Below are 12,996 nucleotides of genomic sequence, written 5' to 3' on the forward strand. Positions count from 1 at the left end.
ACACTGGTTTAGCATAGCACTGAGGATCGGCGATGGCCAGTACGATGCAAAGAACCACACAAGAATGCCACTGCAAGATCTAAAGTTTTTACTTCATCACCAGTTCTCCAATTATTAAAAAGAAAACCAAATCACTTTCACAGCACACTGGGAGAATGTCACATGTAGCAACACAATATTCTGCTTGAAAGAACAGCACCAGAAACAGCAATTTAAAAAGTTGATCCAAACTTCTTAATTCCAAACCACCCAACTAGATCAGTTCATCTTTAAATGTGCTGGAGGGAAAACATTGCTAGACTTGCTAAAATAAGAAGACTGGCATTAAGAATAAAAGCATGGAAGAAAGATGAATAGACTTTTCTCTGTTCCAATTGTAATCAAAAAGCTTAACTTAAAAGTAATTCTGATCACTATTTAGTTTTCATAAGTGTACGATTATCTTCTACATGAGTAAGAAGGTTTGGTGCTCTACCCAGATTTTCAGTGCAGACGCAAAGGTTTGAGCGTTTGTTTTCTTGACTTGCACTGAGTTCTTGGAACTACTTGTATATTAAGATTGAAAGCAACTGATTTTACTCTTTGTTACGCATCTTGGATGCAGCTCTCAGGACTTCCAGCATATCACTAAAGAAGTCCTCTGCAGGTTGGATTCAGATCAGTTTCTCATAATACCCAATTGTATTCACAGAGACAGTTAGAGCCAGACTCCACGTACTTTTAATGAAAAGGTCCAGACTTTTCTTTCCATGTATAGACGTTGTTGTGTTAAATTAACAGTTTCATGATTACAGAACAGTTTGACTTTTCATTTTGCCCTGGGTGAAGGATGAAAGGCTCATTGACATGGTTGCCATACACAATTTTTTGTTTTTCAAGTCGCAAAAGGGAAAAAAGGGGGACTCTTTTTTGAGTCTGCTTTCTCACTAACTGGTTTAGTTGATCTAAACTTTTTTTTTTTTTTTTTAAGTATAACATATAAGCTCTGAATGACACAAAATGTGACCACCTCAGCCACGTTAGCCTAATGTAACCAGACAATTGGTGAAGCTGTCAGACCATCCCAAGTAGTGACATTCCATTCCCGCAGTGCCAGCCTGACGTGTGGGCTAAATTAAAAACAAAAATCAAACAAGAAAAAACAAAACACTGAGGCATCACCATACGCTCACTGTGTTTTCCATTTTGGCATTCCCAGTCAACCACTCTCTCTTGACATCGGCAGTTGACATTTACCACTGCACTAACATAGTCAGAAGCAGCATATCTGTGTTGGTTTCTCGTGGTTTTGTTTTTTGTTTTTTTCTTAAAAGCAGCTATACAGCCAGTGCTATTCATCATAAATAGGTGGGTCTCCATCACTTGAAAACGTGGACACTTTCTTTCCATGATTCTGCACGTGATCTTCATTTCTCTTCTCCAAAGCTTCAATCTAGAAAGCCAAAAAAAATAGAAAAAAAAACATACTGAAATCATAAAGCCAAGCTGTGCCTGAATGTTCCTAAATAGTGTTAAAATGTACCTTTAGATGACTGATCAGGTATATACAATAATTTTATTTTAATGATTCTGTCACATGTGGTGCAATACGCTTGGGAAATACAGCTTGAAACATCTGTTCTCAAAAAATTAGTAAAAGGAGCAGCGCTCTTTTGCAGCTTCATGCTATATAACGACTGAAATGCATGAGCTGCAGGGAAGACAGAAGATTCTTAGGACTCCTGGTGTACTCCCCAAAGTACAAAAGCATCCCTTTATCCAATTCTGATCATCTCCGCTGTAATTCAGCCAATCCACCAACACTGGAGAAATTCCAAGTGATATTAAGATTACAAAGCCACTGTAGTCGTTGTCAGCGGTGACAGTAGAAGACAGTTATACTTAAACGTTTTGTGCAATCCAAGTAACGCAGTCCTGTAGTTTACTTTAATCTTCAAATTGTTATGTTTGGAATACTTCCTCTTGTACTCCAAGGGAGGTAATTGTAGTTACTAAAGTCAAAGCCTGAAGTTTAAGGATGGGTGGCTCAACTTCACCGATACACAAACAGTATGTCTTTCCCATAAAACCCGTAGGCAAAAAGATGACATTGAACCCACACACACACCTAAGCTCACAACACAGTCGGAGAGGCAATTTTTGTTTTGCTTAATAAATTCATCTTGGAAAGTCTAAGAAACCCTCGTGACTATTTCACTTTGTGTTTCCTTTACCCCTTGATCAGTTTGAGGACCTGTTCCCCAAGTCAAATGTTCCAAACCTGCTACACACTGGACTAGCATAAACCTGTGCTGTTATTAAGATTTGAGTAGAATTGCCATACAGCCCTTACTTTAACCAGTAGATGTGGAATTTTTAGTTAACTTCAAAGTATTTGGTAACAGGACTCATGCCTTGAAGAGGCACAGCCAAAATTTGAACATTAAAAGCAAAAGGTGACCAAAGATTCCTATTTAGATTAGCATGGATTCAGACGTCTGAGGTCACGCTTAAACATCGAAAATGCTAGGCTATAAATTTTAAATTTAAGGAAGTAAAACCCTTAAACATTAACAATAAGCAGAAGTTTATTTATTTATTTTAAAACAACTCTCCTTTCTCTGTGTAACCTTTAGTATATGTAAGGAAAGACAACAACGCTAGCTTTTAAATTAAAATAGATCACTACATTTCCCTTCACACTGAAAGGAGCAATTACATGCAACGTGGACCTTTCATACGTGGGAGCAGGGCATCAGGAATGGGACAGGGAGGTCTGTGAATCTGAGTTTCTGAAAAATGTTTGTATGAGGAAGAAATAATGAAGTTTTAGAAGGGGGATGGATGCAGAGTAATTGCTGAAATTAGACTCGTATTAATCATACAAACTGAACTTGGAAAGTTAAGGTATTGCAATAGCTACTCGCTAACCAAATCAAGATGTTAAACACGGAAAGTTGTACCTCTTCTATGAAGTCTACTTCGTTGTCAGCTGTAATATTTAAACCTGAGACAGCGTTGAAGAGCTCACGCTCATTAAGTGCTTCTGCCACACCTCCTTTCTGGAAGAACTAGGCAACGTAAAAAGGAGACATTAAACACTTTACAAAACAAAATACTCCTTTTTCTTCTACAAATTACAACTAAAGTTTTTAGTCAAAATGACATTTTTGCTTTTGTTTGGTAGCAACCAAGAGAAGTTCTAATTTCCACTGGTACAGTTTTATTCTTCCATACTTCTTCCTTTTCAGAGAACACCGTCAGTATGGACAACATGCAAGAATAATCCTACGCATTTCCAGCCACAACCATTTTTTTTGGAGTTGTGTTGGTTGATTTTAAATTAGTTCTGAATTTCAATGATGCTGTTTCAACTTGGAAAAACACTCAGCGTAACAGACGATCGTCAGACAAAGAGGTCCTACCTGTGAAACATTCCTACAGTCTCTGAACAAAAACTCAAGTCCGTGAGGATGGGTGGGCTCCACAGACTGACTGACATCGATAAGCCAAACCTGAAGGCGGAGACAGCGATTTGTTTTGTGTTAACATTTCACATCGGATGAAACCTTTCCTTCCCACTTTAAAAATACCCTCACCTTGCCGTCATGCCAAAGCATGTTGTATTCACTCAGATCTGCATGGACCAGGTTGCACTCTTTATACAACTGCTGCATCATCTGCAAGGAACAAAATCAATGCGTGAATCAAGTGTGCTAAGTGTGCTATTCCCAATGATAACATTTGCAGGGTGAGCACAACAAAGTGTTTCCCCACCCACCATTTACATTGTTTCTTCCAAATCTTCAGTGAAAAAGCTTCACAGGGAACTACAGTTTTGGTAAGCTGCCAGCAAACGAAGCTTTTATCACTGAGCTTAGCTTTGGCAAGCGAGAAGAATCAGTCTCGTAAACTCACGTCAACTCTGCCAACAGTCCAAGTGCATGAGAGAGATAAACGTGTTCTCTAAAAATACCTGTCACTCTTACCCCCATTGCATAGGGGAAAGAAAAAAAAAAGTCTCAGTTTTAGATGATGAATCCTAATTAATATCCATATTTGGTTCATTTAAAACATGGTTGTGTTGCTCTACTGATCTCAAGATTTGATGTACAGACCATTCACAGTACCAAGCTGCTGGGGGCAGGGGGTGTTGTTTTGTTTGCTTGTTTGTTTATGACCCTGGGAAGCTAATGGAGAGCAGACACTTAGCAGGTATGTGTCTGAAACAATTACAGTAGGAAACAGGAATTAGAACATTGCACCATGCAATATTCTAATTCATTCTCTGAGTATTACACTAGTTAAAAAACAAAAACAAAACAAAACAAAAAAAACAGGGGAGGGAGGTTTATTCACCAAAGTGTGTTTAAACATTGTAAATTAAGTATTCTATAAACCCAGAAGGACTTCAGAGAACTTTCTAAGCCAATTACTGGTTCTGTAAAAGGAAGACTACTTGCTCATGACTTCCCTGCTACCAAGTATCCTTTCTGTCACCAAGTTCCAGCATGTTTTCTACTAGATTAAGATTATTTATTTGTATTATTTCTAGTGCTTAATTTCTCATTTATTCTAAGTCACTCATTAAACAGCAGTAAAATAAGCCTTTGGACTCCATACTTTGAAGCTGATGCAAGCATCCTGAAAAGTAAATAAATGCTGATTTGTCCTGTAAGTTATTTACCCAAAAGAAAAGTACAACCCAGAATTGGAGGAGAAATCAGCACTGGCTTACATTAAGAGTCTGATAGTAGGCCTTTTTCATATCTTCACTATTAAGTTTTACATCCTTTAGTTTAGGAGCTGGGACTTGATCCTGGCCAATGAAAGACATAACCAAGATGTGTTTCTTAAGGATAACCACTTGAGGACAAGGAATTCCTGCATTTTGCATTCTGTGAATCAAAAAATAGATACTGATTAAGAAAGAAACACCAAAAACAAAAAAGTAAAATTAAAAACCTAGAGTTCTAGTTCCTGCTTGCTCATTTCCAAGCTGTGTGTGAAGAACTCGATCCATTTCTTTGAAACAGACCAGACTGGTAATTGATTTATATAGACATATTCCCCCCTCTCTATTTCAGATTGGATAATTCAGACTTTAAAGCCATAAGCAGGCCTAAAAACGCTAATGGAAAACTAATAACTTTTACAGCTAGAGCCTGGTAACTTCATGGTCTTATAAATTCTGCTGCCAAATCCCTGAAGATGTTGACAATTCATTAAATTGTAAGAAATCAGAGGGTATGCTAAAAACAGAGAAGAGGAAACCAACAGGCATTTGACTGTTTTTTTTTTTTTTTTACCTTGTTAAGTTATGCATTTCTTTCTCAGCCCACATACGAATAATCTTTCGTGGATTCAATTTGCTGAAGCGGTCTTTAAATCTGTAGTCATCCTTGATGTATTTGTCACGGTTCTTGAATTCATTAAGCGTCGTTTTAAACACTTTAATGGCACATTCTGGAGGTATAACTTTATCATCTTCAGTTGCACTTCTCATGGTAAGAGTTAAACACATAACAAAGGTAAGTATTCACATCCTTACAAGCGAATGTATGGTTGTTCTTTTGCCTTTCGTTTGTTTTTGGTTTGTTTCTTTTTTAATACATTGCAAGATATAGTGGTTTTTAACATGCGGGGAAAAGACCTGAGTTTGTACTGAGTTTGAAAGCCACTTCAAGTTAAGTTTGTAAGAGTTCTACGATTAAACTTAGATATTGAATGTTTGATTTCTGGAATTCTGACCATATGTTGCTCATCAAATAGGGTCCATCTCCCAACTTGTGAATATTTTAGTTAAGTATCATAGCTAACAACAGTCCTGTTAATGTTAATTAATGTTAATTAATATAATTACATTGACTATGTTACAAGAGAAAAAAAACTTGCATCATTACAGCAATGGCAGCGCCACAGTGTTTTGTTAAGCAACTTAAAAAGGCACTGAATTCTGAATAAGCAAAAGAACACTCCTGAATATCATTCAAGCACATGTCAAATAAAAACAAAAACAAACAAAACAAAGCAAAAGAACAACAACAAAAAACATCCCCTTCAGCTCATGTCTCTCCTGATGTCTCTAAACAGGTTATCTGTATTTGGGTTTTATTAGTTTCTTCTCAACATGCATTGAACTAGAGGTGTTTCCTCATCCCAACACTATTCTCCAGGTAAACCAAAAGTAAGCAAGAGCACCTACACTGAGCTTCACAGATGGAGCTGGTAACACAGTGATCTCTATGTAAAGACAATCTGCAGGTAGCCTAAGATCATCATGATGGCCCCCTAGTGTGGGGCAAGTCAGTGGAAAGAGTTCTCTGAAATCTCAAGATTTTTTTGTAAAAAGGAGTATTTTCTTCTACAGAAAGTCACTGTGGATTTGATCCTGTTCATCAAATGGTCTCAAGGAAGACAGCAGGAATTTTTTGACTTCAAAGTTGGTACCATTTGGTTTTCAGAATTTATCATCACCTGCATACACGTGAATAAAACCTCAAAGTCTTAGCAACAAAACAGATGCAGATTGTTTGTATATTTTGTGGTTTCTCCCTTTTATGCCATCTCTAACACTTCAGTGTACCGTGAGTACCAAAAAACATACTTACTTTCCTCCATATGCATGAAAAACAACAGATTCTTTCCCTGTGCTGATGCAGCCTGTGATGGTCTCCAGCATCCCAGAATTGACCATCTTGTACAGAAGTAAACGTGTTTTAGGATCCACTGCTTTCTCCTACGGGTAAGAAATGAACACTCAATTCATTAAAACAATCCTTTGCTTTACGTTGAGTTAGAATATTTATATACTACTAGAGTCCAACTGGGCACAAAAAAAAATAATATGTTAGAACTCTCTTAGTACTTAAGAACACTCTGTAGTGTTTTCAAGAAGTCTTACACATGATGAACCTAATATCCCAAATATTATATTCATTTTGTATGAGCTACAATGAAGTAAAACATTCAAGTTTGAAAGAGTCTGCTCCAAACTTACCCTTTAAGCCTATTTACTGACTTCCAAAACTACTAACTAAAATTTACTTGGTCACCTTATTTTCCTGAAACTTGCTATGAAGATGTTTGGAGCCACAAACTTCAACCACAGCGGATTCATCCTCTAGAGAGTTTCTATAAATAATTCCTAAGCAGTTTACTCATTTTAGTCGAGTATGAGACAGGTTTAGAAAGAAAAACAGTAAATACTGGAAGCTGTTTATTCTTATTTTGATATGGCTCTCACAGTTAATGCAGCTCAAATGAAGACAGACTTTCTCTAGCAAGAGCTAATATTATCTTCTTCGTCAATTATATCACTTAATTGTTTTACTCAAAATGGTTACATTTCAAGGAATTACCAAAACAGTCTTCCATTGTTACACAAGATGAAGAGCATAAAGAAACTTCAAAAACATACAGCAGTGGAGTGCTCCTTCTTTTCATGGAGCCTTGCACTTCGACGTTCCTCTGAGTACGCGTGCTGCTTTAAGGCATTGAAGACTTGATTTGACAGCTTTAAGTCCATCCCAATTCCATCTCCAACTTGGAACCCAGGAGCAAACTATGAGGAGAAACATCAGAAATGTAAATATTGTTATTAGCCGACACCAGAAATTGGCACAAGCAAAAATTTCTCCTTATGATCTGCAAATCTAGTTTAAATTGGGACTTAAGTGACAACATTCCACACAGTGAGTTTCACAACATCCAAAACATATTGCTGTAAACTCAGAACTTGAAATTCTGCCCAAATTTGTAATAAGATTACCTAACATCCTGTAAAACAGCAACTGCAGCATCTCCTTGTTTGAAGCAGTTGTACCAGTTACATTAAAGAAAAGTGAAGGTAGGTACTGTGGGTACGTAAACTGAAAAGCTGTACATCAAACCACTGCCTGAAAACAAGTTACTTAGTTGAGCAGGCAAAATTAATGTAAACGAAATTAGGTTGGATAGATACACTTCACAGGAATATCCTTGATATCCTATACTTTATTTGCCCAAGTACCACACTTGCCAATAGCTTTGTATTGTCAAAACAGTTCTATGCAAGCTCTTGAATCGTGTTATTAACAAACTATTATTAAATTAACAACAACAAAAATCAAGTCAAACTGGCAATTTGATAACTAAACCAACCACTGCATTGCCTTCATCTGATTTTGAAAAATAAGTAATTAAATAAAATTAGCATCATATACAGTAGTAGAGACATCACTTCTTTGGGTAAGTTACAGCATTCCGCATTCCGGTTTCACATGCTAAGCAAAATTCCCCTAAGCTTTCACTTACATTTTCCATACGCGCTGTGTTCTTTCTTCCACATACCACTTCATCGTGTTTAGTGGTAATGTCTTTTCCCTTTCCAATGAAGCCCTTCTTAGGTGTAGTAGTAGGTTTATCTGCCAGCAGTAAGAAAAAGCCAAGCTTTACATTGAAACAAACATTATTAATGCTAAGGTTCCACAATGCCCATAAAAATTATATATAGCTTTATTTACTGAAAAGAATAACATTTTAGTCCTATTATCTTAATGCAGTCTTATCTTCTCTTATCCTAAACACGTCAGATTCTTGCTATGTCATGACTTACTTTTAGGTATTCTCTGGAGTGTCAGACAAAGTAATATTCAATGTTTTGTGCAGATGCCCCAATATATTCTCTATAAAAATCAGATTTCAGCCACTGAAGCTAGAATACTGGAAGACAGAAGCCTTAAGTTACCCGCCCAACTTCCTGCATAACACCTCCCAATTAGGTGACCTGGTTTTCCACAGAATTAGTGGAAAAGTTTCTTCTTACATTAAAGAAAACTGATCTTATTTTTATCAGCTAAAGAAATTGTACTGTTTAGAACAGCCACATACCTGCCCTGTAAGGATCGTGACGGGTATCCTGCCAATCAACCTCATCCTCTGAACTGTCACTGTCAAAGGGATGCACCTTCCGATAATTTTCGAAGGATATGGAGACTTGAGAAAGAAAACAAATAAGCATGTCTGTAATTATCAGGGATTTGCTAAGTCTTCACAGCTCTGTCAACTGAAGTAGAATGCCACTAGAATGCCTCCAAAGCCAAAATATTTCTTTTGATTAAAGTACCTTTGCTATCTCCGTTGAATTTCTTCTCTTCACGTCGAAGCTGTGCGTCATATTCCCTGTCAAATTCCATCTGCAGCATCTGGGCTAGCATTAGGTCACTAGAAGTGTCAATATTTTCTCCTGTAATAAAGGGTCCTTCAGCAACACTACATAAAATGAAAAAATGGATTCAAAAAATTAAATGCAGCAATCTAACCAGAAACATCGCTTTATAGCATTTCACCACTCTATACAAAAGATCTAGTGCAGAGCTCTGTAGGAACTAATGGATCTCAAATGCCCCCCAGATTCTTTTTACAACTACTTTGTTGGGCAAATTACTTCAATACCTTTGTTTACCATTCTGTAAGAAGCATGAGGCTCCATTTTTAAGATGTCCCTTATGAGAGAGAAAGAAGTCATACAGCTAGAAACATATAAAAATAAAATATATACACTATATATTAAAAATTAAACCAAAATCAGCGTTGCATTGCTCTGCTCCACAGAAAAGGCCACAGGCAGAATTTGTATGCATTTAGAACTAGTAAGCTCTGGGCCACAATTAGAGCTTCCAAGTACAGGGCAAATACGTGTGATATGCATAATCTGACAGTTTTCAAACTAACCATTAACAAAACTCCCTAAAAGAGGAGAAAAAAACATTTCTGACAACTTCTCTCAAACCATAGCTTATGGACTGGCTTAAAGCAACCAAAACAAGGCGAAGAAAATATCCAGAAAGGAGGAGTGGTAACAGAGGATAGTTTTTAAAGGAAGAGTTGTACCTGGGGAAGCCATCTTCACTGAAGGAGCAGAGTTAGGAAATACTGGGCAAGGCACTTACTATAGTGCTACGCTATAAGCACAGTGCACAGAAGGGGACAGAAGATGGGGATTTACAACTCTGGAGATGACTAATCCGGGGTTTAAACTTACGCAACCACTTCAGGAAAAGCAGCATTTTCTTCTTCCAGTTGCAGCTCTTTCGCCAGCTGTTCGCTCATTACCTCGGCGAGGGAACACGATATCGATGCAGGCTTGGGGGCTCCCCAGGGACACTGTAAATAAACATTTCGTTCAAGCCAGCAACCCCCGTAACAGGTTAACAGCAGTGCCTCTAGGATAAGCTGAGGTAATTTTTAAGGGCTTGTTGAGTTTTCTGAGTTCACACACAGCGCGTGTAAAAGTTCGGGGGGAATAACTGAAATCACTGGTTTATGGGCAATGTCCTCCTTCATTTCTGGACTTTCTGAAGGGAAAACCACGACGAAGGCGCCCTCGGAAGCCGTGAAGCCCTCCCCCAGCTCGGCTCGCTGCCTCCAGCCGCCAGCAGCGCCTCAGGGGGCGGCAGCCGCCGCTCTGCCCCCACAGCCGCCCCCCGCCCGCCCTCACCTTGCTCTGCCAGCCGGGGCCCGGCCCCGCGTCAGGCACGGCGGTGGCGGCCATCCCGAGCGGCTCCATGCGAGCTGGCAAGGCCGGGAGAGGCGGCGGAGGGAGGGAGGGAGGGCGGGCAGGCGGCTCCGAGCGAGAAACCTTCCGGGTCCTCCCCGCCGCCCCGCTCCCTCGCACCGCCATCTGCCGGCGGGCTCCGGAGGGACCCGTGTGGGGACGGGGAGGGGACAGGGACACAGGGACACGCATGGGGACACACACGGGGACATGGGGACACACACAGGGACACGGGGAGCAGCCGCCGGTCCCTGCCGAGAGCGCCCGGGGAAGGGCGAGGAGCCGCCGGGCAGCCTTGCTGATAGGACAAATAGTGATTATAAATGGTCCTGTGGGGTGAAGTTTGCGTGATCTGAGGAAATAATGAAGATAAGGGGAGGGAAAATAAAAAGCCTAAGTGTACAAATCGATTTGGTCCTGATCCCGTAGCTCAAAGGACGAGCAAACAAATTGACCTGATCCGGACCCTGTAACTCACCGTAAATGCAGAACGAATACAAATGGTTCCTCTGCGATCCTCCACCTGTTACACCCCTATGGCAAACGCAACGTTTACCCGGAAAATCATACGGGGTTAACATGTCCTCCTGTCAGGCCAGGGGCATTTTGCTACCACACAGCCACCCCGTGTGCTTGCTGGAGCCAGCAGCAAAGCGATGCCCGGCAGCCCCTCAGGTCTGGCTCGCTGCTGACCCTCAGGGGCATGGCCCCAGCCCCTGGATAACCAGGAACCAGCCTGGTTATGAGGTGGGAGAGATAAGAAGGGGTCTCACAGCCCCCTGTGTGGAGAAGCTCCCCGTGATGTGGCTGCCAGGCCAGCCCCAGCAGCCGCCACTTGCCTTGACTCAGGAGTGGAGGATCGGCGTTGCCGGCCAGAGTTCATCTGATCCGTCATTAGCCACCAGGACGATGTCGGGTGTCACAATCACCAAGGCAACCTGTGACAACCACTGAGGCTGGAAGTCCTCAAAAAACAAACAAACAAAAAAACATTACTAATGACTTAATATTCTTATGTCTTTTATTCCGCTTTTATTTTTCAGAAATGAGTCTTTTTCACATTCTTCAGTTCTGCAGTCTAATAAAGGAATCAAAGCCCTCCTCAAATGGATATTACATGGTTGAGGCCTTGATCCCATGACCCCTTAAATGAATGGATCAAGCTTTGAACTAAATTGCACAAAGAAGAAATGCTATGTAAAATCACATGTAAACAAAATCATTTGCCACTCACTCACATCTCCTGGAAAAAAAAAAAAAAAAAAAAAAAAAAGCTAAAATCTAGATAGAGCAGAAACTCCCCTTCGTGTTACTCAAAATATTTCTAAAGCTGTTTAGCAATTACTGAATATGTAACTCAAGTTAGTTATGATAAACAACATTGGCAGCATTTTTTATCTTCATTCTTTATCCCACGCCTTAAATGATTTACAGTAGTTCAAATCTGCCTCTGCATTTTCTCTAGGAAAATACATCTTTGCTCAAATCTCCCAGTTTTAATAAAAAACACCTCAAGAAACATGAAGAGAGATATCAATGTAATATTTTGTATGAAAACTACACTCCACTAAATTAAAAAGTAAAAGTTATTCTTCTCACACGCTTACATCAGTCTTTGTAGATCCAAGTAAGCTTTTCTTATTCTTTCTTAAAGCCTTACAGGCTGAATTTATGGCACAATGCAAAGTATACTTTTGTCTGCTGACTGATTTTCAGAGCTCTTGAACACAAGATCTATGAAATGGAAATGCTTTATCATCTACACAATCATGTCCATTGCATCTGTTACTGTGGCATGTGAGAGATCACTGCTGTCCAGGATGGACCAAACCTTTCAGCACAAGAAATCAGATGTCTTTTTTGGGCCAGCTCCTTACAAACCACACAGGATTGCGTTTCATGGAGCAAAGTGTTTGCATTTGTCTTGGATCAGTGGGGGCTGTGAGGCCCTTGAGCTTTGACTTTGCCTTTTGAGGCTCAACTTAGCAGGTTAGACGAGCTCATACCATGGGATGGATTTGCCCTTGCTCTACCTGTTAGTTTCCCTTCTCTCTCTCCAATTTAGGCCATGCTCACCACTCCCTTATTTGTGCTGCTTTCTTCAAAAACAGGGTGCACATGTACAGAGAGACCCTGTACTTTGCATTACGTGAGCAAAGTCAAGATGAGAACAGCACAGGTAGGGCATTGCTGATCAGGCAAGAGCACGGCTGACCTGTGATGTGATACAAGAATGCCCAGGACTAGGTAGGACATGTCATCCACTGCTTCTCTGCCTCCCTGGGTTATTTATAGTTTACACATCACCGCTGTGCATAAGTACTGCTGTAAAATCTAGCTGTTTGCAATTATTTGCTACTTTTTTTTTTTTTTTTTTCCCTCTAGGTAGGTTCACTAAATGAGTATCTCCCAACAGTGTAAGTTAAGCAATACAGGCTACAGTTTATGAAATGACTTACCGTTAAATATCTCGAGCTGCC

General features: G+C 39.8%; 1 protein-coding gene across 2 annotated transcripts; it reads right to left on the reverse strand.

Annotated features, from left to right (window-relative positions):
• Positions 1–73: 73 nt before the first annotated feature.
• On the reverse strand, positions 74–10,657 carry RIOK3 (RIO kinase 3). Of its 2 annotated transcripts, none has more exons than XM_068671436.1 (13): positions 10,460–10,657; positions 10,004–10,125; positions 9,086–9,231; positions 8,851–8,955; positions 8,275–8,384; positions 7,400–7,543; positions 6,591–6,718; positions 5,289–5,477; positions 4,718–4,877; positions 3,579–3,659; positions 3,405–3,494; positions 2,943–3,050; positions 74–1,432 (listed from the first exon to the last, which is right to left on the reverse strand). In XM_068671436.1, the coding sequence occupies exons 1-13, from the start codon at positions 10,640–10,642 to the stop codon at positions 1,331–1,333; spliced, it is 1,668 nt and encodes a 555-aa protein (XP_068527537.1). In that variant the 5' UTR covers positions 10,643–10,657; the 3' UTR covers positions 74–1,330. The 2 variants fall into 2 exon arrangements, with proteins under 2 accessions (XP_068527537.1, XP_068527536.1); XM_068671435.1 differs by having other exon boundaries at positions 5,289–5,480.
• Between the last annotated feature and the right edge of the window lie 2,339 nt (positions 10,658–12,996).

The sequence above is a fragment of the Anas acuta genome, chromosome 2 (assembly GCF_963932015.1).
Source record: "Anas acuta chromosome 2, bAnaAcu1.1, whole genome shotgun sequence".
NCBI classification, from domain to species: domain Eukaryota; kingdom Metazoa; phylum Chordata; class Aves; order Anseriformes; family Anatidae; genus Anas; species Anas acuta.

Coding starts and splice junctions, on each gene's coding strand:
- RIOK3 (XM_068671435.1), bottom strand. CDS start 10,642: ATGGCGGTGCGAGGGAGCGGGGCGGCGGGGAGGACCCGGAAGGTTTCT. Junction 7,544..8,274: donor ACACAGCGCGTATGGAAAAT/GTAAGTGAAAGC, acceptor TTCTCCTCATAG/TTTGCTCCTGGGTTCCAAGT. Junction 3,660..4,717: donor CCTACTATCAGACTCTTAAT/GTAAGCCAGTGC, acceptor TGTTCCTTGCAG/ATGATGCAGCAGTTGTATAA.